The sequence below is a fragment of the Phyllobates terribilis genome, unplaced genomic scaffold (genome assembly GCF_046119375.1).
Source record: "Phyllobates terribilis strain yellow unplaced genomic scaffold, ASM4611937v1 Scaffold_12__6_contigs__length_324123572, whole genome shotgun sequence".
NCBI lineage: Eukaryota > Metazoa > Chordata > Amphibia > Anura > Dendrobatidae > Phyllobates > Phyllobates terribilis.
This window is the reverse complement of record NW_027362772.1, coordinates 299696320-299721811: the sequence shown is the minus strand read 5'-3', so window position 1 is coordinate 299721811 and position 25492 is coordinate 299696320. Positions and strand designations below refer to the sequence as shown.

The 25492-nt window shown below is 47.2% G+C and overlaps 2 protein-coding genes across 3 annotated transcripts in view; both read left to right on the top strand.

The window, feature by feature from the left end:
• Nucleotides 1–18811, top strand: part of EXOSC10 (exosome component 10) — a 28290-nt gene extending 9479 nt beyond the window's left edge. Inside the window, exons 15-25 of one of the 2 annotated variants that reach the window (XM_073657227.1) lie at nucleotides 63–110; nucleotides 223–298; nucleotides 466–572; nucleotides 1169–1264; nucleotides 1699–1773; nucleotides 1854–1947; nucleotides 2030–2103; nucleotides 17738–17903; nucleotides 18104–18168; nucleotides 18280–18356; nucleotides 18700–18811. In XM_073657227.1, the coding sequence (XP_073513328.1) occupies nucleotides 63–110; nucleotides 223–298; nucleotides 466–572; nucleotides 1169–1264; nucleotides 1699–1773; nucleotides 1854–1947; nucleotides 2030–2103; nucleotides 17738–17903; nucleotides 18104–18168; nucleotides 18280–18356; nucleotides 18700–18730 (909 nt within the window). In that variant the 3' untranslated portion in view covers nucleotides 18731–18811. Of the gene's footprint in view, nucleotides 1–62; nucleotides 111–222; nucleotides 299–465; nucleotides 573–1168; nucleotides 1265–1698; nucleotides 1774–1853; nucleotides 1948–2029; nucleotides 2104–17734; nucleotides 17904–18103; nucleotides 18169–18279; nucleotides 18357–18699 lie in introns of both variants that reach the window. The other variant, XM_073657226.1, reaches the window with a different exon arrangement.
• Nucleotides 18812–20150: 1339 nt separating this feature from the next.
• On the top strand, nucleotides 20151–25169 carry SRM (spermidine synthase). The gene is made up of 8 exons (XM_073655387.1): nucleotides 20151–20367; nucleotides 22634–22754; nucleotides 23003–23095; nucleotides 23203–23356; nucleotides 23445–23528; nucleotides 23602–23747; nucleotides 23999–24121; nucleotides 24504–25169. Exons 1-8 carry the CDS (start codon nucleotides 20234–20236, stop codon nucleotides 24519–24521), a joined length of 873 nt encoding a protein of 290 aa, XP_073511488.1. The 5' UTR covers nucleotides 20151–20233; the 3' UTR covers nucleotides 24522–25169.
• Nucleotides 25170–25492: the final 323 nt, after the last annotated feature.

Here is a 25492-nt window from a genome sequence, read left to right as displayed (position 1 = left end):
TGTTTGCTTGGTTTTTTAATTGAAACCATTTCATTATCTTGTCTTTTTCTTTTTCCACGTAGTCAGAAACGAGTTCTGCAAAAAAGAAGGGCCCAATGCCGAACCCTGAGGTAGGACGATTCTTCTATGTGGTAAATACCGCCCCCTAGTGAGCGGTGGTCAGTGACTACTGCTCCCTAGTAATCGGGGGGGGTCAGTAACTACTGTCTTTCTCTCCCGCAGAAAATGGAGAATGTCCTGTTTGGTCCTCACGATTTGTCCAAATCTCCGATGGGGCAGCTTGTCCTGGCCGGGGCAGGTAAGGAGTTGTGCTGTAGTAGTACTGTGTGTAGACTCTGTGCACACCGCCAGCTCCATCGTTATGTACAAGGACATACGCCTCCCTCCTCCGCTGACGGAGGAAGTTTGCGGTGTGCTCTGTATGAAAAGTAAGTGAACCCTGTACCATCCTCTGCTTTGCTCCAGTTGTAGAAGTCTCCGCTGGCAGCCTGTTCAGTGACGAGGATCCTGACCCTCCGGCAGCGCACAGTCCCGTCTCCGTGCGCCCCGAGGCCGCCATCACCATCTTCAGTGTAAGTGGAGCACGGCGCAGAGGACCCCCGCCTGCATGGGGCTGCTGAACTTCTCCTTTAAAGGGGCCGTCTCCTTTCAGAAAACTTGTCCCTTTTATATACATTTCATTGGCTGAATTTATTGTTTTGTTACAATGAAATGTATATAAAGGGACAAGTTTTCTGAAAGGACACAATCCCTCTGAGACCACTGAGCTGGAATAGGAAGCCCTATAAGCAATGCAATGCTCCCTGGGATATAAAATACGCAAGTGGCCTCCTCAGAGGAAGAGAACGGAGTCTGCAGTGCCACCTACTGGAAGAAGCGACACCTCTCACCTGGGTAACAAGAATCCCGAAACAGCCGTTTGCAGATGGAGCGTCAGCGAGGGGGTTATATCTATGTCATGTGACCAGGTCCTTGCTGAATTCTAGGATCACTACATGCAGTAGGTGGCAGCAGAGTCCCTGTTCTCACTCTGAATTTGTCCTGCTCCGCACCCCGTAGTCCTGCAGCTGCTGTATGGTTTTTGCTTGGAATATGCCTTTTAAGAGAGACTTAAACTTCTCCCCGAGTCTTACATTGGCCTGAGAACGTCTGTGATGTTTCCTTCTAGGACCCTGAAGACGGTGGTAGCGAGATGGACGGACTCTCCCCCGCCCAGCTGAAGGCTAGGAGTATACTGGAGTCCTTTGACAACCCCTTCCGCATGGTGAGACGTCTCGGCCGTTCGAGGGCAGCGCATTCTGCAGTATTCGGATCTTTGCTGTCAGTGAATGGGAATATTCACATCTAGATCCTGCACTGATGGCGCCCACAGCGTCAGAACTCGGGTCAGGAGCGCTGCTCTTGTGTCAGATCCATATAAATCCGCAAACGCAGATCTTTAAAAATGTCCGCTTCCGTAACTGGGGGGGCCGGGATTGGTGGAATCATTGGAATGGGGTGAACACAAAAGGGCCAACTCCTGTGACTGCTAAATGTCCATTAATAAGGAGGGATGAGAGCCGCACCTGTCCAGGCCGTCTGCCCCTGTTGTCTCCATTCACTGACTGCAAACATCTCGAGAATGGAAAAGTATAAACGCTCCATCACACGAATGTAGAAAACTGGTGCATTAAGGGTTAACCCACCTCTCTCCTTCAGTTCCTTCCATCTGATATTCGGGGGGCTCACGCCTCGCAAGCAGCAAAGCTGGACCCCAACACGAAGATGTTTGAGGTGAGTAGTGCGAGGTGTGGGGTGCGGCGCCCCCGTCTGTCAGGACGGAGGAGTAAGCCGCGTCGTCTCCTCTCTCGTAGATCAGTAACCGCTGGAAGCTGGTGAGCATCGCACAGCAAGAGCGGGAGGCCCGGGCCAAGGAGGAGGCCAGACAGAGGAGGCAGGCGGACAAAGGTGCTCGCTGACTGTGACCGCTGAGATCAGTGACCCGAACCACGCTGCCCGCAGAGTCTTACTGTGTGTTTATCCCTAACAGATGCTCGAGACAAAGCCAAAATGGAGTTTAAAAATAACGCTGCAAATGTGAAATCTGTGCGCGAACAAGTGATGGTGAGTTACATCCTGTATTATACTCCAGAGCTGCACTCACTATTCTGCTGGTGCAGTCACTGTGTACATACATTACATTACTGATCCTGAGTTACATCCTGTATTATACTCCAGAGCTGCACTCACTATTCTGCTGGTGCAGTCACTGTGTACATACATTACATTACTGATCCTGAGTTACATCCTGTATTATACTCCAGAGCTGCACTCACTATTCTGCTGGTGCAGTCACTGTGTACATACATTACATTACTGATCCTGAGTTACATCCTGTATTATACTCCAGAGCTGCACTCACTATTCTGCTGGTGCAGTCACTATGTACATACATTACTGATCCTGAGTTACATCCTGTATTATACTCCAGAGCTGCACTCACTATTCTGCTGGTGCACTCACTGTGTACATACATTACTGATCCTGAGTTACATCCTGTATTATACTCCAGAGCTGCACTCACTATTCTGCTGGTGCAGTCACTATGTACATACATTACTGATCCTGAGTTACATCCTGTATTATACTCCAGAGCTGCACTCACTATTCTGCTGGTGCAGTCACTGTGTACATACATTACATTACTGATCCTGAGTTACATCCTGTATTATACTCCAGAGCTGCACTCACTATTCTGCTGGTGCAGTCACTGTGTACATACATTACATTACTGATCCTGAGTTATATCCTGTACTATACTCCAGAGCTGCACTCACTATTCTTCTTGTGCAGTCACTGTGTACATACATTACATTACTGATCCTGAGTTACATCCTGTATTATACTCCAGAGCTGCACTCACTATTCTGCTGGTGCAGTCACTGTGTACATACATTACATTACTGACCCGGAGTTACATCCTGTATTATACTCCAGAGCTGCACTCACTATTCTGCTGGTGCAGTCACTGTGTACATACATTACTTATCCTGAGTTACATCCTGTGTTATACTCCAGAGCTGCAATCACTATTCTGCTGGTGCAGTCACTGTGTACATACAGTTATATGAAAAAGTTTGGGCACCCCTATTAATCTTAAGCTTATTGTTTTATAAAAATTGGTGTTTTTGCAACAGCTATTTCAGTTTGATCTATGTAATAACTGTTGGACACAGTAATGTTTCTGCCTTGAAATGAGGTTTATTGTACTAACAGAAAATGTGCAATCTGCATTCAAACAAAATTTGACAGGTGCATAAGTATGGGCACCTCACCAGAAAAGTGACATTAATATTTAGTAGATCCTCCTTTTGCAAAAATAACAGCCTCTAGTCGCTTCCTGTAGCTTTTAATGAGTTCCTGGATCCTGGATGAAGGTATTTTTGACCATTCCTCTTTACAAAACAATTCCAGTTCAGTTAAGTTTGATGGTCGCCGAGCATGGACAGCCTCTTCAAATGATCCCACAGATGTTCAATGATATTCAGGTCTGGGGACTGGGATGGCCATTCCAGAACATTGTAATTGTTCCTCTGCATGAATGCCTGAGTAGATTTGGAGCGGTGTTTTGGATCATTGTCTTGCTGAAAGATCCATCCCCTGCGTAACTTCAACTTTATCACTGATTCTTGAACATTATTGTCAAGAATCTGCTGATACTGAGTGGAATCCATGCGTCCCTCAACTTTAACAAGATTCCCGGTGCCGGCATTGGCCACACAGCCCCAAAGCATGATGGAACCTCCACCAAATTTTACTGTGGGTAGCAAGTGTTTTTCTTGGAATGCTGTGTTTTTTTGCCGCCATGCATAACGCCTTTTTGTATGACCAAACAACTCAATCTTGGTTTCATCAGTCCACAGGACCTTCTTCTAAAAAGAAATTGACTTCTCCAAATGTGCTTTTGCATACCTCAGCCGACTCTGTTTGTGGCGTGCTTGCAGAAACGGCTTCTTTCACATCACTCTCCCATACAGCTTCTCCTTGTGCAAAGTGCGTTGTATAGTTGACCGATGCACAGTGACACCATCTGCAGCAAGTTGATGCTGCAGCTCTCTGGAAGTGGTCTGAGGATTGTCCTTGACTGATCTCACCATTCTTCTTCTCTGCCTTTCTGATGTTTTTCTTGGCCTGCCACTTCTGGCCTTAACAAGAACTGTCCCTGTGTTCTTCCATTTCCTTACTATGTTCCTCACAGTGGAAACTGACAGGTTAAATCTCTGAGACAGCTTTTTGTATCCTTCCCCTGAACAACTATGTTGAATAATCTTTGTTTTCAGATCATTTGACAGTTGTTTTGAGGAGCCCATGATGCCACTCTTCAGAGGAGATTCAAACAGGAGAACAACTTGCATGTGGCCACTTTAAGTAGCTTTTCTCATGATTGCATACACCTGGCTATGAAGTTCAAAGCTCAATGAGGTTGCAAAACCAAAAAAAGTAGGTAGGAGTATTTAAAACAAGAAAATGATAAGGGTGCCCATACTTATGCACCTGTCAAATTTTGTTTGAATGCAGATTGCACATTTTCTGTTAGTACAATAAACCTCATTTCAAGGCAGAAACATTACTGTGTCCAACAGTTATTACATATATCAAACTGAAATAGCTGTTGCAAAAACACCAATTTTTATAAAGCATTAAGCTTAAGATTAATAGGGGTGCCCAAACTTTTTCATATAACTGTAATTACATTACTGATCCTGAGTTACATCCTGTATTATACTCCAGAGCTGCACTCACTATTCTGCTGGTGCAGTCACTGTGTACATACATTACATTACTGATCCTGAGTTACATCCTGTATTATACTCCAGAGCTGCACTCACTATTCTGCTGGTGCAGTCACTGTGTACATACATTACATTACTGATCCTGAGTTAAATCCTGTATTATACTCCAGAGCTGCGATCACTATTCTGCCGGTGCAGTCACTGTGTACATACATTACATTACTGATCCTGAGTTACATCCTGTATTATACTCCAGAGCTGCGCTCACTATTCTGCTGGTGCAGTCACTGTGTACATACATTACATTACTGATCCTGAGTTAAATCCTGTATTATACTCCAGAGCTGCACTCACTATTCTGCTGGTGCAGTCACTGTGTACATACATTACATTACTGATCCTGAGTTACATCCTGTATTATACTCCAGAGCTGCACTCACTATTCTGCTGGTGCACTCACTGTCTACATACATTACATTACTGATCCTGAGTTACATCCTGTATTATACTCCAGAGCTGCACTCACTATTCTGCTGGTGCAGTCACTGTGTACATACATTACATTACTGATCCCGAGTTACATCCTGTATTATACTCCAGAGCTGCACTCACTATTCTGCTGGTGCAGTCACTGTGTACATACATTACATTACTGATCCTGAGTTACATCCTGTATTATCCTCCAGAGCTGCTCTCACTATTCTGCTGGTGCAGTCACTGTGTACATACATTACATTACTGATCCTGAGTTACATCCTGTATTATACTCCAGAGCTGCACTCACTATTCTGCTGGTGCAGTCACTGTGTACATACATTACATTACTGATCCTGAGTTACATCCTGTATTATACTCCAGAGCTGCACTCACTATTCTGCCGGTGCAGTCACTGTGTACATACATTACATTACTGATCCTGAGTTACATCCTGTATTATACTCCAGAGCTACACTCACTATTCTGCTGGTGCAGTCACTGTGTACATACATTACATTACTGATCCTGAGTTAAATCCTGTATTATACTCCAGAGCTGCACTCACTATTCTGCTGGTGCAGTCACTGTGTACATACATTATATTACTGATCCTGAGTTACATCCTGTATTATACTCCAGAGCTGCACTCACTATTCTGCTGGTGCAGTCACTGTGTACATAAATTACATTACTGATCCCGAGTTACATCCTGTATTATACTCCAGAGCTGCACTCACTATTCTGCTGGTGCAGTCACTGTGTACATACATTACATTACTGATCCTGAGTTACATCCTGTATTATCCTCCAGAGCTGCTCTCACTATTCTGCTGGTGTAGTCACTGTGTACATACATTACATTACTGATCCTGAGTTACATCCTGTATTATACTCCAGAGCTGCACTCACTATTCTGCTGGTGCACTCACTGTCTACATACATTACATTACTGATCCTGAGTTACATCCTGTATTATACTCCAGAGCTGCACTCACTATTCTGCTGGTGCAGTCACTGTGTACATAAATTACATTACTGATCCCGAGTTACATCCTGTATTATACTCCAGAGCTGCACTCACTATTCTGCTGGTGCAGTCACTGTGTACATACATTACATTACTGATCCTGAGTTACATCCTGTATTATCCTCCAGAGCTGCTCTCACTATTCTGCTGGTGCAGTCACTGTGTACATACATTACATTACTGATCCTGAGTTACATCCTGTATTATACTCCAGAGCTGCACTCACTATTCTGCTGGTGCAGTCACTGTGTACATACATTACATTACTGATCCTGAGTTAAATCTTGTATTAGGCTGTGTGCCCACGTAGCGTTTTTCAAGCGTATATGCTGCGGAATTTCCGCAGCGTAAACGCTTGAAAAACGCATGTATATCCGCACCCCATGGTCCCCAATGGCATTCTGCAATGTCAATGCCCATGCTGCGGATTTTTCCGCAGCGTATATGCTGCGGTCAAAAATCCGCAGCATGTTCATTAATTTTGCGGAAGCGCAGCGGAATCAATGTGCGGATGGTACCCAAGTCTGGATGAGAGGAGACTCTCATCCAGACCTGGGTACCAAAGAACCTGTAAAAAAAAGAATAAAATAAAGTTTATACTTATCTTCTGATGTTTTCCCTCCGTCGCGCTGTTGTCTGAAGGACCTGCCACGTCATTGAGTCATGTGACCCACCACATGACTCAATGACGTCACCGCAGGTCCTGCACACAACAGCGTGAGCCGCACAAGCCTCCGGACGGGGCAGAGAATGCATCAGAAGGTGAGTATAAAGTTTATTTTTTTATTTTTTACCATTCTGAACAAGTTGTCAAGCACTTTTCCAAGTGATGCTTGGAGAAGTGCTTGATAACCCGCATGCGGAAATGCATGCAAAGACGCCTCACAAACGCTTCTACCTGGCGGGAAAACCGCATGTAATATCCGCATGCGATTTTCCCGCCAGGGAGAAGCGTAAAAAATATGCTTCAGGTCCGCAATGTGGGCACATAGCCTTATACTCCAGAGCTGCACTCACTATTCTGCTGGTGCAGTCACTGTGCACATACATTACATTACTGATCCTGAGTTACCTCCTGTATTATACTCCAGAGCTGCACTCACTATTCTGGCGGTGCAGTCACTGTGTACATACATTACATTACTGATCCTGAGTTAAATCTTGTATTATACCCTCAGAGCTGCACTCACTATTCTGCTGGTGCAGTAACTGTGTACATACATTATTGATCCTGAGTTACCTCCTGTATTATACTCCAGAGCTGCACTCACTATTCTGCTGGTGCAGTCACTGTGTACATACATTACTGATCCTGAGTTAAATCTTGTATTATACTCCAGAGCTGCACTCACTATTCTGCTGGTGCAGTCACTGTGTACATACATTACATTACTGATCCTGAGTTAAATCTTGTATTATACCCTCAGAGCTGCACTCACTATTCTGCTGGTGCAGTCACTGTGTACATACATTACATTACTGATCCTGAGTTACCTCCTGTATTATACCCCAGAGCAGCACTCACTATTCTGCTGGTGCAGTCACTGTGTACATACATTACATTACTGATCCTGAGTTACATCCTGTATTATACTCCAGAGCAGCACTCACTATTCTGCTGGTGCAGTCACTGTGTACATACATTACATTACTGATCCTGAGTTACATCCTGTATTATACTCCAGAGCTGCACTCACTATTCTGCCGCTGCAGTCACTGTGTACATACATTACATTTCTGATCCTGAGTTAAATCTTGTATTATACTCCAGAGCTGCACTCACTATTCTGCTGGTGCAGTCACTGTGTACATGCATTACATTACTGATCCTGAGTTACATCCTGGATTATACTCCAGAGCTGCACTCACTATTCTGCTGGTGCAGTCACTGTGTACATACATTACATTACTGATCCTGAGTTACATCCTGTATTATACTCCAGAGCTGCACTCACTATTCTGCTGGTGCAGTCACTGTGTACATACATTACATTACTGATCCTGAGTTACCTCCTGTATTATACTCCAGAGCTGCACTCACTATTCTGCTGGTGCAGTCACTGTGTACATACATTACATTACTGATCCTGAGTTACATCCTGTATTATACTCCAGAGCTGCACTCACTATTCTGCTGGTGCAGTCACTGTGTACATACATTACTGATCCTGAGTTACATCCTGTATTATACTCCAGAGCTGCACTCACTTTTCTGCTGGTGCAGTCACTGTGTACATACATTACATTACTGATCCTGAGTTACATCCTGTATTATACTCCAGAGCTGCACTCACTATTCTGCTGGTGCAGTCACTGTGTACATACATTACTGATCCTGAGTTACATCCTGTATTATACTCCAGAGCTGCACTCACTATTCTGCTGGTGCAGTCACTGTGTACATACATTACATTACTGATCCTGAGTTAAATCCTGTATTATACTCCAGAGCTGTACTCACTATTTTGCTGGTGCAGTCACTGTGTACATACATTACATTACTGATCCTGAGTTAAATCCTGTATTATACTCCAGAGCTGCACTCACTATTCTGCTGGTGCAGTCACTGTGTACATACATTACATTACTGATCCTGAGTTACATCCTGTATTATACTCCAGAGCTGCACTCACTATTCTGCTGGTGCAGTCACTGTGTACATACATTACATTACTGATCCTGAGTTACATCCTGTATTATACTCCAGAGCTGCACTCACTATTCTGCTGGTGCAGTCACTGTGTACATACATTACATTACTGATCCTGAGTTACATCCTGTATTATACTCCAGAGCTGCACTCACTATTCTGCTGGTGCAGTCACTATGTACATACATTACTGATCCTGAGTTACATCCTGTATTATACTCCAGAGCTGCACTCACTATTCTGCTGGTGCACTCACTATGTACATACATTACTGATCCTGAGTTACATCCTGTATTATACTCCAGAGCTGCACTCACTATTCTGCTGGTGCAGTCACTATGTACATACATTACTGATCCTGAGTTACATCCTGTATTATACTCCAGAGCTGCACTCACTATTCTGCTGGTGCAGTCACTGTGTACATACATTACATTACTGATCCTGAGTTACATCCTGTATTATACTCCAGAGCTGCACTCACTATTCTGCTGGTGCAGTCACTGTGTACATACATTACATTACTGATCCTGAGTTATATCCTGTACTATACTCCAGAGCTGCACTCACTATTCTTCTTGTGCAGTCACTGTGTACATACATTACATTACTGATCCTGAGTTACATCCTGTATTATACTCCAGAGCTGCACTCACTATTCTGCTGGTGCAGTCACTATGTACATACATTACTGATCCTGAGTTACATCCTGTATTATACTCCAGAGCTGCACTCACTATTCTGCTGGTGCACTCACTGTGTACATACATTACTGATCCTGAGTTACATCCTGTATTATACTCCAGAGCTGCACTCACTATTCTGCTGGTGCAGTCACTATGTACATACATTACTGATCCTGAGTTACATCCTGTATTATACTCCAGAGCTGCACTCACTATTCTGCTGGTGCAGTCACTGTGTACATACATTACATTACTGATCCTGAGTTACATCCTGTATTATACTCCAGAGCTGCACTCACTATTCTGCTGGTGCAGTCACTGTGTACATACATTACATTACTGATCCTGAGTTATATCCTGTACTATACTCCAGAGCTGCACTCACTATTCTGCTGGTGCAGTCACTGTGTACATACATTACATTACTGACCCTGAGTTACATCCTGTATTATACTCCAGAGCTGCACTCACTATTCTGCTGGTGCAGTCACTGTGTACATACATTACTTATCCTGAGTTACATCCTGTGTTATACTCCAGAGCTGCACTCACTATTCTGCTGGTGCAGTCACTGTGTACATACAGTTATATGAAAAAGTTTGGGCACCCCTATTAATCTTAAGCTTATTGTTTTATAAAAATTGGTGTTTTTGCAACAGCTATTTCAGTTTGATCTATGTAATAACTGTTGGACACAGTAATGTTTCTGCCTTGAAATGAGGTTCATTGTACTAACAGAAAATGTGCAATCTGCATTCAAACAAAATTTGACAGGTGCATAAGTATGGGCACCTCACCAGAAAAGTGACATTAATATTTAGTAGATCCTCCTTTTGCAAAAATAACAGCCTCTAGTCGCTTCCTGTAGCTTTTAATGAGTTCCTGGATCCTGGATGAAGGTATTTTTGACCATTCCTCTTTACAAAACAATTCCAGTTCAGTTAAGTTTGATGGTCGCCGAGCATGGACAGCCTCTTCAAATGATCCCACAGATGTTCAATGATATTCAGGTCTGGGGACTGGGATGGCCATTCCAGAACATTGTAATTGTTCCTCTACATGAATGCCTGAGTAGATTTGGAGCGGTGTTTTGGATCATTGTCTTGCTGAAAGATCCATCCCCTGCGTAACTTCAACTTTATCACTGATTCTTGAACATTATTGTCAAGAATCTGCTGATACTGAGTGGAATCCATGCGTCCCTCAACTTTAACAAGATTCCCGGTGCCGGCATTGGCCACACAGCCCCAAAGCATGATGGAACCTCCACCAAATTTTACTGTGGGTAGCAAGTGTTTTTCTTGGAATGCTGTGTTTTTTTGCCGCCATGCATAACGCCTTTTTGTATGACCAAACAACTCAATCTTGGTTTCATCAGTCCACAGGACCTTCTTCTAAAAAGAAATTGACTTCTCCAAATGTGCTTTTGCATACCTCAGCCGACTCTGTTTGTGGCGTGCTTGCAGAAACGGCTTCTTTCACATCACTCTCCCATACAGCTTCTCCTTGTGCAAAGTGCGTTGTATAGTTGACCGATGCACAGTGACACCATCTGCAGCAAGTTGATGCTGCAGCTCTCTGGAAGTGGTCTGAGGATTGTCCTTGACTGATCTCACCATTCTTCTTCTCTGCCTTTCTGATGTTTTTCTTGGCCTGCCACTTCTGGCCTTAACAAGAACTGTCCCTGTGTTCTTCCATTTCCTTACTATGTTCCTCACAGTGGAAACTGACAGGTTAAATCTCTGAGACAGCTTTTTGTATCCTTCCCCTGAACAACTATGTTGAATAATCTTTGTTTTCAGATCATTTGACAGTTGTTTTGAGGAGCCCATGATGCCACTCTTCAGAGGAGATTCAAACAGGAGAACAACTTGCATGTGGCCACTTTAAGTAGCTTTTCTCATGATTGCATACACCTGGCTATGAAGTTCAAAGCTCAATGAGGTTGCAAAACCAAAAAAAGTAGGTAGGAGTATTTAAAACAAGAAAATGATAAGGGTGCCCATACTTATGCACCTGTCAAATTTTGTTTGAATGCAGATTGCACATTTTCTGTTAGTACAATAAACCTCATTTCAAGGCAGAAACATTACTGTGTCCAACAGTTATTACATATATCAAACTGAAATAGCTGTTGCAAAAACACCAATTTTTATAAAGCATTAAGCTTAAGATTAATAGGGGTGCCCAAACTTTTTCATATAACTGTAATTACATTACTGATCCTGAGTTACATCCTGTATTATACTCCAGAGCTGCACTCACTATTCTGCTGGTGCAGTCACTGTGTACATACATTACATTACTGATCCTGAGTTACATCCTGTATTATACTCCAGAGCTGCACTCACTATTCTGCTGGTGCAGTCACTGTGTACATACATTACATTACTGATCCTGAGTTAAATCCTGTATTATACTCCAGAGCTGCGATCACTATTCTGCCGGTGCAGTCACTGTGTACATACATTACATTACTGATCCTGAGTTACATCCTGTATTATACTCCAGAGCTGCGCTCACTATTCTGCTGGTGCAGTCACTGTGTACATACATTACATTACTGATCCTGAGTTAAATCCTGTATTATACTCCAGAGCTGCACTCACTATTCTGCTGGTGCAGTCACTGTGTACATACATTACATTACTGATCCTGAGTTACATCCTGTATTATACTCCAGAGCTGCACTCACTATTCTGCTGGTGCACTCACTGTCTACATACATTACATTACTGATCCTGAGTTACATCCTGTATTATACTCCAGAGCTGCACTCACTATTCTGCTGGTGCAGTCACTGTGTACATACATTACATTACTGATCCCGAGTTACATCCTGTATTATACTCCAGAGCTGCACTCACTATTCTGCTGGTGCAGTCACTGTGTACATACATTACATTACTGATCCTGAGTTACATCCTGTATTATCCTCCAGAGCTGCTCTCACTATTCTGCTGGTGCAGTCACTGTGTACATACATTACATTACTGATCCTGAGTTACATCCTGTATTATACTCCAGAGCTGCACTCACTATTCTGCTGGTGCAGTCACTGTGTACATACATTACATTACTGATCCTGAGTTACATCCTGTATTATACTCCAGAGCTGCACTCACTATTCTGCCGGTGCAGTCACTGTGTACATACATTACATTACTGATCCTGAGTTACATCCTGTATTATACTCCAGAGCTACACTCACTATTCTGCTGGTGCAGTCACTGTGTACATACATTACATTACTGATCCTGAGTTAAATCCTGTATTATACTCCAGAGCTGCACTCACTATTCTGCTGGTGCAGTCACTGTGTACATACATTACATTACTGATCCTGAGTTACATCCTGTATTATACTCCAGAGCTGCACTCACTATTCTGCTGGTGCACTCACTGTCTACATACATTACATTACTGATCCTGAGTTACATCCTGTATTATACTCCAGAGCTGCACTCACTATTCTGCTGGTGCAGTCACTGTGTACATACATTACATTACTGATCCCGAGTTACATCCTGTATTATACTCCAGAGCTGCACTCACTATTCTGCTGGTGCAGTCACTGTGTACATACATTACATTACTGATCCTGAGTTACATCCTGTATTATCCTCCAGAGCTGCTCTCACTATTCTGCTGGTGCAGTCACTGTGTACATACATTACATTACTGATCCTGAGTTACATCCTGTATTATACTCCAGAGCTGCACTCACTATTCTGCTGGTGCAGTCACTGTGTACATACATTACATTACTGATCCTGAGTTACATCCTGTATTATACTCCAGAGCTGCACTCACTATTCTGCCGGTGCAGTCACTGTGTACATACATTACATTACTGATCCTGAGTTACATCCTGTATTATACTCCAGAGCTACACTCACTATTCTGCTGGTGCAGTCACTGTGTACATACATTACATTACTGATCCTGAGTTAAATCCTGTATTATACTCCAGAGCTGCACTCACTATTCTGCTGGTGCAGTCACTGTGTACATACATTACATTACTGATCCTGAGTTACATCCTGTATTATACTCCAGAGCTGCACTCACTATTCTGCTGGTGCACTCACTGTCTACATACATTACATTACTGATCCTGAGTTACATCCTGTATTATACTCCAGAGCTGCACTCACTATTCTGCTGGTGCAGTCACTGTGTACATAAATTACATTACTGATCCCGAGTTACATCCTGTATTATACTCCAGAGCTGCACTCACTATTCTGCTGGTGCACTCACTGTCTACATACATTACATTACTGATCCTGAGTTACATCCTGTATTATACTCCAGAGCTGCACTCACTATTCTGCTGGTGCAGTCACTGTGTACATACATTACATTACTGATCCTGAGTTACATCCTGTATTATACTCCAGAGCTGCACTCACTATTCTGCTGGTGCAGTCACTGTGTACATACATTACATTACTGATCCTGAGTTACATCCTGTATTATCCTCCAGAGCTGCACTCACTATTCTGCTGGTGCAGTCACTGTGTACATACATTACATTACTGATCCTGAGTTAAATCTTGTATTAGGCTGTGTGCCCACGTAGCGTTTTTCAAGCGTATATGCTGCGGAATTTCCGCAGCGTAAACGCTTGAAAAACGCATGTATATCCGCACCCCATGGTCCCCAATGGCATTCTGCAATGTCAATGCCCATGCTGCGGATTTTTCCGCAGCGTATATGCTGCGGTCAAAAATCCGCAGCATGTTCATTAATTTTGCGGAAGCGCAGCGGAATCAATGTGCGGATGGTACCCAAGTCTGGATGAGAGGAGACTCTCATCCAGACCTGGGTACCAAAGAACCTGTAAAAAAAAGAATAAAATAAAGTTTATACTTATCTTCTGATGTTTTCCCTCCGTCGCGCTGTTGTCTGAAGGACCTGCCACGTCATTGAGTCATGTGACCCACCACATGACTCAATGACGTCACCGCAGGTCCTGCACACAACAGCGTGAGCCGCACAAGCCTCCGGACGGGGCAGAGAATGCATCAGAAGGTGAGTATAAAGTTTATTTTTTTATTTTTTACCATTCTGAACAAGTTGTCAAGCACTTTTCCAAGTGATGCTTGGAGAAGTGCTTGATAACCCGCATGCGGAAATGCATGCAAAGACGCCTCACAAACGCTTCTACCTGGCGGGAAAACCGCATGTAATATCCGCATGCGATTTTCCCGCCAGGGAGAAGCGTAAAAAATATGCTTCAGGTCCGCAATGTGGGCACATAGCCTTATACTCCAGAGCTGCACTCACTATTCTGCTGGTGCAGTCACTGTGCACATACATTACATTACTGATCCTGAGTTACCTCCTGTATTATACTCCAGAGCTGCACTCACTATTCTGGCGGTGCAGTCACTGTGTACATACATTACATTACTGATCCTGAGTTAAATCTTGTATTATACCCTCAGAGCTGCACTCACTATTCTGCTGGTGCAGTAACTGTGTACATACATTATTGATCCTGAGTTACCTCCTGTATTATACTCCAGAGCTGCACTCACTATTCTGCTGGTGCAGTCACTGTGTACATACATTACTGATCCTGAGTTAAATCTTGTATTATACTCCAGAGCTGCACTCACTATTCTGCTGGTGCAGTCACTGTGTACATACATTACATTACTGATCCTGAGTTAAATCTTGTATTATACCCTCAGAGCTGCACTCACTATTCTGCTGGTGCAGTCACTGTGTACATACATTACATTACTGATCCTGAGTTACCTCCTGTATTATACCCCAGAGCAGCACTCACTATTCTGCTGGTGCAGTCACTGTGTACATACATTACATTACTGATCCTGAGTTACATCCTGTATTATACTCCAGAGCAGCACTCACTATTCTGCTGGTGCAGTCACTGTGTACATACATTACATTACTGATCCTGAGTTACATCCTGTATTATACTCCAGAGCTGCACTCACTATTCTGCCGCTGCAGTCACTGTGTACATACATTACATTTCTGATCCTGAGTTAAATCTTGTATTATACTCCAGAGCTGCACTCACTATTCTGCTGGTGCAGTCACTGTGTACATGCATTACATTACTGATCCTGAGTTACATCCTGGATTATACTCCAGAGCTGCACTCACTATTCTGCTGGTGCAGTCACTGTGTACATACATTACATTACTGATCCTGAGTTACATCCTGTATTATACTCCAGAGCTGCACTCACTATTCTGCTGGTGCAGTCACTGTGTACATACATTACATTACTGATCCTGAGTTACCTCCTGTATTATACTCCAGAGCTGCACTCACTATTCTGCTGGTGCAGTCACTGTGTACATACATTACATTACTGATCCTGAGTTACATCCTGTATTATACTCCAGAGCTGCACTCACTATTCTGCTGGTGCAGTCACTGTGTACATACATTACATTACTGATCCTGAGTTACATCCTGTATTATACTCCAGAGCTGCACTCACTATTCTGCTTGTGCAGTCACTGTGTACATACATTACATTACTGATCCTGAATTACCTCCTGTATTATACTCCAGAGCTGCACTCACTATTCTGCTGGTGCAGTCACTGTGTACATACATTACATTACTGATCCTGAGTTACATCCTGTATTATACTCCAGAGCTGCACTCACTATTCTGCTGGTGCAGTCACTGTGTACATACATTACATTACTGATCCTGAGTTACTTCCTGTATTATACTCCAGAGCTGCACTCACTATTCTGCTGGTGCAGTCACTGTGTACATACATTACATTACTGATCCTGAGTTACATCCTGTATTATACTCCAGAGCTGCACTCACTATTCTGCTGGTGCAGTCACTGTGTACATACATTACATTACTGATCCTGAGTTACATCCTGTATTATACCCCAGAGCTGCACTCACTATTCTGCTGGTGCAGTCACTGTGTACATACATTACATTACTGATCCTGAGTTACCTCCTGTATTATACTCCAGAGCTGCACTCACTATTCTGCTGGTGCAGTCACTGTGTACATACATTACATTACTGATCCTGAGTTACCTCCTGTATTATACTACAGAGCTGCACTCACTATTCTGCTGGTGCAGTCACTGTGTACATACATTACATTACTGATCCTGAGTTACCTCCTGTATTATACCCCAGAGCAGCACTCACTATTCTGCTGGTGCAGTCACTGTGTACATACATTACATTACTGATCCTGAGTTACATCCTGTATTATACTCCAGAGCTACACTCGCTATTCTGCTGGTGGAGTCACTGTGTACATACATTACATTACTGATCCTGAGTTACATCCTGTATTATACCCCAGAGCTGCGCTCACTATTCTGCTGGTGCAGTCACTGTGTACATACATTACATTACTAATCCTGAGTTACATCCTGTATTATACCCCAGAGCTGCACTCACTATTCTGCTGGTGCAGTCACTGTGTACATACATTACATTACTGATCCTGAGTTACATCCTGTATTATACTCCAGAGCTGCACTCACTATTCTGCTGGTGCAGTCACTGTGTACATACATTACATTACTGATCCTGAGTTACAGCCTGTATTATACTCCAGAGCTGCACTCACTATTCTGCTGGTGCAGTCACTGTGTACATACATTAAATTACTAATCCTGAGTTAAATCTTGTATTATACTCCAGAGCTGCACTCACTATTCTGCTGGTGCAGTCACTGTGTACATACATTACATTACTGATCCTGAGTTAAATCTTGTATTATACCCTCAGAGCTGCACTCACTATTCTGCTGGTGCAGTCACTGTGTACATACATTACATTACTGATCCTGAGTTACATCCTGTATTATACTCCAGAGCTGCACTCACTATTCTGCTGGTGCAGTCACTGTGTACATACATTACATTACTGATCCTGAGTTACATCCTGTATTATACTCCAGAGCTGCACTCACTATTCTGCTGGTGCAGTCACTGTGTACATACATTACATTACTGATCCTGAGTTACATCCTGTATTATACTCCAGAGCTGCAGTCACTATTCTGCTGGTGCAGTCACTGTGTACATACATTACTGCATTATACTCCAGAGCTGCACTTAAGCTTCTTAACTTTCCTCTTCAGCAGGAAGATGCCAGCAAGAAGCGTGAACGTGTGACTAGTGAATCGGGCGCTGAGACGCCCAGAGGAGACAAGAAACGCCCCAAACACTCGAAAGAGGCAGCGGAGCCGGCGGTTCAGCCCCAGTTTACACCATTTGACTACAGCAAATCAAACTTCAAAGTATTTGCAGGTGGGTGCTGCAGTACAGGATACGGCTGCTGTATGATAGTGAGGTCCCTGGGGCCACCGAGCTGCATCACAGGTTCTACATGGGGGCCGGTGCCGCTTGTGCCGCCCAGTGTGGGGGCCGGCGCCCCTTGTGCCGTCCTGACTTTTGCCGCCGTCCTGAGATCTTTATATCTGAGCTGAACGTCTTCTTGTCCCCCACAGGCAGCAGCAAAGTGAAGGGTCAGACTGACTTCGACCCCGACCAGCAGCCCCCTCCACAAGGGAAGGTAAGATGTGCCTTAATCTCTGACCCCCCTTAGAGATGTTTTGCAGCATGCAGTAAATTGTGACTCTTAACATCAAAATTGACATTTTTTTTTTCCATTTTTCTCACGCAGAAAAATCCCTCATCAAAGAAAGCGAATCAGCCGATGGGGAACAAGAGCATGTCCTTCATCGGGGGGAAGTCAAATAGGTATGTACCAGGGGGAGGAATAAACCAGCGGGTGTGGAGCTGTCTGATAAAGGAGCTGCTGTGTGTCTCGTCATCCAGCTAGAAAGGATGTGTGGGTGGAGCACTGTAAGGGGGCGTGTCAGCTGTCAGCCAATCAGCATTTCTAGGAGAGTGTCTTGTGACTGACCTCTGCTGGCAGTGTTCCTCTCATGTCCTTTTCAGCTGGATGACAGGTGGTTAATGTTCCGCTTCCTCTGTACTCGGCCCTTTTTGGACTTTGCTGAGGATTTTTTTTATATATATAATTAGTTAACCCTATAATGCCTGGCGCTGATATAAATTGTCTTTTACATTCTTCTTTCAGGGGCTTCAGACACAGTTGGCCAAAGAGATAACCAGGACGAGGACGTCACCTTAGCGTTTACCCATCTTGATTTGTCTGTTGTCTTTTATTATTAAAGTTTTTATAAACTGCAGGCGTCCGTGACGTGATTGGGTTAAGTTCTGGATCTATAATCACTGACCTCTGTGGACCTTCACGCCACAAAAATAAAGAAATCGTCCGTCACACACTCTTTATATCGAGAACAGTTGTCCTCCCTGCTTTACACTGCAGCTCTGCTTCAGTTCAGATATTGAGCTTTCCTATGTTGTGGCATGAAATGACCCATTTCTGCTCTGGGGAGGGTATTTTATAGCATCTGATCTCTATGTAAGCGCTCCTGGGTATCTGCACGTTCACATGGGGGCGCCCCCGGGCGATGCCGACCTGCTGTGTAGCCGTGCTGTGCGGAGCCAGTGTTATATCTTACTCTGAAATCCATCTCCTGCCTCAGCCTCGTTGCTCTGTTTCGCCTCCATGCTTTACACTGCAGCTTTGATTGTTTAGAAAGCGATTAAGAAATCGATGCTGCACAGAAAGCAAATAATCCTTTTACTTATTGGTGGTTTATCTGTCACCTGTCACACATAGACTGATGGAAAGGAGGGAGGAGCAATACATTCTGCCTTAAAGGGATTGTCCATATTCAAGGAATAAGCAGGAAAATGAGAAGAGGCAGAGCAACGAGAAAACAAGACGCCTCATTGCCGGGGAAAATATTCGGTTCATCTTGATTTGACCCTCGACAAGTGACCGCTGCAGACAAATGAACAGCAGCGGTAACCGGACTGCAGCGATAGTATCGGCCTGAGGAATCTGGACCCCTGGAGATTGGTGGGGGGGCGGTCAGCGGCTGCACCAGATCGTACGTTTTCCTTCAATGTCAGAAGAATAAAACCTAATATAAAAGTTAAAGGGAATCTGTCAGCAGGGTTATGCTATGTAATCAGAGAACAGCAGGATGTAGGGACAGAGACCCTGATTCCCGTGATGTGTCACTTTATTGGGCTGTTTGCTGCAGTTTTTATACAATCAGTGTTTTACCACTGCAGGACTGGGTGTCAGGTGTGGCCCAGTCCAGCTCATCTGTGTAACCCCGCCCACACCACCGATTGGCAGCTTTCTGGCTATGCAGTGTACACAGGAAGCTGCCAATCAGTGGAGTGGGTGGGGTTATATAATAATCAGCACTGTTAGAGGGCGTGTCCTACAGCTATGGGCGTGGTCATATTTAAGGGTGGGATTTCTGCACTTCTGTCCCTCCATCACTTCTTCCTGTGGCGCCTCTTTTCCAGGGACACAGGGGCCGGAGCCCAGTTTTTTTTCTAAGCAACTTCCCTTTGCCAGTAGTAAAGATGGCGGCAGCGATGTGCGAGTCTATCTCTCCCTGGTACCACGTGGCGAGTCACCCTAGCTTCCAGTCGCGTGGCCCCGCCCCTGAGCGCCGTTATTGGTCGCTGTCATGCACGTTGTGGCAGCAGGTTAGTGTGCGCCGTGCACCGCTCAGGGGGCCGTCATGGAGCTGCCGGTCCGGGATGGCTGGTTCCGGGAGACGTGCAGCCTGTGGCCGGGGCAGGCGATGTCCCTGCAGGTGGAGGAGGTGCTGCACCACCACAAGTCCGCCTTCCAGGAGATCCTGGTGTTCAGGAGGTGAGCTGCCGCTGCTGCACCTGTCGCCGAGCCCTCGGTCACGTGTCCTCTCTGTAGAACGTTTTGTATCCGCAGGACAATGTGTCGCTGAGGGGCGAACAGCTGCTGCAGGACTACAACTCCCAGCATCCCCTGCGCCTGGAGTCCTGTAACAGCTGTCAGGGGATGATGGGGGTTGTAGTTCTGCTGCACTTGAATTGTTCACCCCCATCATCCAGAGCATCAGACTGTAGGGAGCACATGGGATGAGTGGTGAGGGACAACTGCTTCCATCAGGGTGTCAGCAGGCATGCTGGGAGTTGTAGTGTCCTCCCCTGTGGTCCGGTGCAGTAAGTCAGACCTGCCGGTCAGGCTGTAATGTTTCCAGCAGCAGCAGTGGCGCAGAGATTCTCCACCGACCACAGCTCCTTCTACTGCGTCTGTGATCAGCGGCGCCCCCTCTTCCTCCTCATCCTCCTGTCCCCTCTGCGTCAGCGGCGCCCCCTCTTCCTCCTCATCCTCCTGTCCCCTCTGCGTCAGCGGCGCCCCCTCTTCCTCCTCATCCTCCTGTCCCCTCTGCGTCAGCGGCGCCCCCTCTTCCTCCTCATCCTCCTGTCCCCTCTGCGTCAGCGGCGCCCCCTCTTCCTCCTCATCCTCCTGTCCCCTCTGCTTCAGCGGCGCCCCCTCTACCTCCTCATCCTCCTGTCCCCTCTGCGTCAGCGGCGCCCCCTCTTCCTCCTCATCCTCCTGTCCCCTCTGCGTCAGCGGCGCCCCCTCTTCCTCCTCCTCCTTTCCCCTCTGCGTCAGCGGCGCCCCCTCTTCCTCCTCCTCCTTTCCCCTCTGCGTCAGCGGCGCCCCCTCTTCCTCCTCCTCCTGTCCCCTCTGCGTCAGCGGCGCCCCCTCTTCCTCCTCCTCCTCCTCCTGTCCCCTCTGCGTCAGCGGCGCCCCCTCTTCCTCCTCCTCCTCCTGTCCCCTCTGCGTCAGCGGCGCCCCCTCTTCCTCCTCCTCCTCCTGTCCCCTCTGCGTCAGCGGCACCCCCTCTTCCTCCTCCTCCTCCTGTCCCTTCTGCGTCAGCGGCGCCCCCTCTTCCTCCTCCTCCTCCTGTCCCCTCTGCGTCAGCGGCGCCCCCTCTTCCTCCTCCTGTCCCCTCTGCGTCAGCGGCGCCCCCTCTTCCTCCTCCTCCTGTCCCCTCTGCGTCAGCGGCGCCCCCTCTTCCTCCTCCTCCTTTCCCCTCTGCGTCAGCGGCGCCCCCTCTTCCTCCTCCTTTTCCCTCTGCGTCAGCGGCGCCCCCTCTTCCTCCTCCTCCTTTTCCCTCTGCGTCAGCGGCGCCCCCTCTTCCTCCTCCTTTCCCCTCTGCGTCAGCGGCGCCCCCTCTTCCTCCTCCTCCTTTCCCCTCTGCGTCAGCGGCGCCCCCTCCTCCTTTCCCCTCTGCGTCAGCGGCGCTCCCTCTTCCTCCTCCTCCTTTCCCCTCTGCGTCAGCGGCGCCCCCTCTTCCTCCTCCTCCTTTCCCCTCTGCGTCAGCGGCGCCCCCTCCTCCTCCTCCTCCTTTCCCCTCTGCGTCAGCGGCGCCCCCTCTTCCTCCTCCTCCTTTCCCCTCTGCGGCAGCGGCGCCCTCTCTTCCTCCTCCTCCTTTCCCCTCTGCGTCAGCGGCGCCCCCTCTTCCTCCTCCTCCTTTCCTCTCTGCGTCAGCGGCGCCCCCTCTTCCTCCTCCTCCTCCTTTCCCCTCTGCGTCAGCGGCGCCCCCTCTTCCTCCTCCTCCTTTCCTCTCTGCGTCAGCGGCGCCCCCTCTTCCTCCTCCTCCTTTCCCCTCTGCGTCAGCGGCGCCCCCTCTTCCTCCTCCTCCTGTCCCCTCTGCGTCAGCGGCGCCCCCTCCTCATCCTGTCCCCTCTGCGTCAGCGGCGCCCCCTCTTCCTCCCCCTCTTCCTCCTGTCCCCTCTACGTCAGCGGCGCCCCCTCTTCCTCCTGTCACCTCTGCATCAGCGGCGCCCTCTCTTCCTCCTCTTCATCCTGTCCCCTCTGCGTCAGCAGCGCCCCCTCTTCCTCCTGTCCTTTCTGCTTCAGCGGCGCCCCCTTTTCCTCCTCCTCCTGTCCCTTCTGTGTCAGCGGCACCCCCTCTTCCTCCTCCTGTCCCCTCTGCGTCAGCGGCGCCCCCCTTTTCCTACTCTTGATCTTTCCTCGTCGCCCTGTCCCTTCCCTATGCGTCAGTGGCGTCCCCTCTTCCTTCTCTAATGTACCTATTCTGCAGCTGAGGGTCATGGGTAATCTGTGCCATGTGATTGTCTTGCAGTAAGACCTACGGGAACGTGCTGGTGTTGGATGGGTTAATCCAGTGCACGGAAAGAGATGAGTTCTCCTACCAGGAAATGATTGCGAACCTCCCACTGTGCAGCCACCCTAACCCCAAGAAGGTAAGTGCCTCCCATGGGGAGCAGGAATACATAGGCCGGACCCCCTAGATCTGCTCCTCTCGCTCGTTCTCATACCATAGTCCTGTAAGGTGTCGGCTGCAGCAGACCCCTCTCCCCTCCGGTCTGTTCTGTCTGCAGTGGATGCCAAGCACCAACTCTATCCCTATAAGGAGGGAGTTGGCAGTGGAAGGACCCCAACCCCCAGCAGATGTCTGCTACTGACAGGTCTTCTCTTCCTACCTTCCCAGGTGCTCATCATCGGAGGTGGTGATGGGGGGGTGCTGCGGGAGGTGGTGAAGCACCCAACAGTGGAGTCTGTGGTGCAGTGTGAGATTGATGAGGTGAGTGTCTGAGGCTCAGAACCAGCGTCTGGACCTTCCTCGGATTGCAACACCCCCACCCCACTATGGCTGCTGTGACCCGACCAATCGGGACATTTCCCTTCCAGGAGGTCATCAATGTCTCCAAGCAGTTTCTGCCGGGCATGGCTGTGGGCTACTCCAGCCCTAAACTCACTCTACACGTGGGCGACGGTTTCCAGTTCATGAAACAGAACCAAAACGCGTTTGACGTCATCATCACGGACTCCTCCGACCCTGTTGGTGAGATCGGGTTTCTTATTTTTTTGGTTCCCTACTGGGACTTGTAATCTCGCTCTTCTGCTCCATTGTTGTGACTTTCCGCCCCCAGGTCCTGCGGAGTCTCTCTTTAAGGAGTCTTACTACCAGCTGATGAAGACGGCGCTCAGGGAGGGCGGGATCCTCTGCTGTCAAGGTGAGGGTCTGCTGTGTTTGATCCCTAGGGCTCGGCCGATTCCTCCATTAAACCTCTGCTGTCTGCTCCTCAGGGGAGTGTCAGTGGCTGCACCTGGACCTTATTAAGGAGATGCACCAGTTCTGTAAGACTCTGTTCCCAGTGGTGGAGTACGCCTACTGCACCATCCCCACCTACCCCAGCGGCCAGATCGGCTTCATGCTCTGCAGCAAAAACCCAGTGAGTCGCTCCACCTGTTTGCTTCTTTATAGAGACGTATTCACACATCCGAGTGTCCGGAGCGGCTGCGAGTCTCCAACACAAAATCCACCATAGTTATGTAGAGATCGACCCATGGTCTGGACATCACAGCACACGGATGTGTGAACGCGGCCTTGTAAGGGGGTTAGTCCTACAGTGTATACCATTTGGGGTCATCGCCTCCACATGGAGTGAAATGTGGGAGTGTCACCATTTTTTCCATTTTGCAGAATACGAGTTTCCGGGAGCCGGTGAGGGCGCTGACCCAGGAGCAGGTGGACGAGATGAACCTCAGATACTACAACTCCAACATTCACCGGGCGGCGTTCGTTCTCCCAGAGTTTACACGGAAGGTGGGTCGTAGAGTTCAGCAGCTGCGCTGCGGGACCCGGGTTTATGGCAGCTGCACCAGAGTCCTGCGAGCCTCCCCCCATCTGAGGTCCAGGCCTTCTGAGAAGAGGCAGCGGTGATGTCGCCTGGCAGGAGGCGGCTGGCTGCTCTGGTCCACCTGCACAGACTACTGACGTGGCTGCTGTCGGAGCTATCTGTGTGCCGCAGGTTGGAGTCCATTGCTGGCATCTGCTGTTTGTAATGCCCCCCAGTGTCCACCCCTGGAGGGCGCTCCGCTGAGATATTTTCTTGATGTCTGATCTCGTGGGTGTGATTTTCTCGGGATCGCCCGTCTGGAAATGGCGTCTCCTTCCTAACACGTTCTTGTCCTTCTTCCCCCGTCAGGCGCTCAGCGATGTGTGATCCGTCGGTAGACTTGACGTCTGACTCTTCAGCAGAGGCCAGGAGCCGCCGTCCCGTGTGAGGGCGCAGGACCCCGGCCGCTCCTCCTGACCCTACTCCAGTTCTGGCAACTGTGATCTGTCCGCTCGTCTCTGCCCCTTTAAGGCCTGGACTCCATGGGTACGAGGGGCTTCTCTCCGCATGCATCTTCCTCCTCTCGTCTTATGGATTTGTTAACCCTTCCTGATGCAAGACGCTGCGGTCCCAGTCACTTTATGATATAGGGTCCGCTGCTGCAAGGATTAATGGGAAGTTTCCATGTTTTGTTAACCCCCTCATTGCCAGTGTCGTCATTATCCCATATGTTACAGATATCTACTCATTGCTGAGGCTCGTCCGCCCCCAGCGGCTCGTCTGCACTATGACACTGTAGGACAGAACGTCGGTCACGGCCTCCACCTCCCCGACCAGCAATGGTTCATACCAGTCTGCTTGGCCACAGGAGGGTCGGATAATGGAAGTGCAGGAATACGGGGGTGGAGGGAGGCGCGTTCACTGGATGTCGGCTGTCACACAGGTCCCGACAGCCGCCTCTTGTCGTTACTGTATCTGGGTGACGGCGGCTCCTTATACCGGGGGAGTATTTATAATAAATCTTGGCTGCATCTATGACCGCTCCTGCGTCTCGTCTGTATTCTGCATTGTCTGCCATGATGGAGAGAAACATGTTACACGTGTGAGGTGTACTTTATTATGGTGGTTGGGTGTGTAGTGATTTGTACGGAGTGAATGTAATATGGCGCTGTGTATATTGTTTGTGTGTAATGTATATGTATTTTGTTTTCATTGTGTGTGTGTATACTATATGTACAGTGCTGCTCCCCATTATTTTCACCCCTTCATTTTTTTTCATAGACTGTACAATATCTTCAGAAATAAATTAAAATGTACCAAAGTTATATCCTCAGGATATTTTAATTAGTGGTCCAAAG

Excerpts from the sequence above, each read along its gene's own strand:
- SRM (XM_073655387.1), top strand. The coding sequence starts at position 20,234 with ATGGAGCTGCCGGTCCGGGATGGCTGGTTCCGGGAGACGTGCAGCCTG. Across the intron at positions 23,357-23,444 it reads GGACTCCTCCGACCCTGTTG|GTCCTGCGGAGTCTCTCTTT; the intron begins GTGAGATCGGGT and ends TTCCGCCCCCAG. Across the intron at positions 23,529-23,601 it reads CGGGATCCTCTGCTGTCAAG|GGGAGTGTCAGTGGCTGCAC; the intron begins GTGAGGGTCTGC and ends TCTGCTCCTCAG.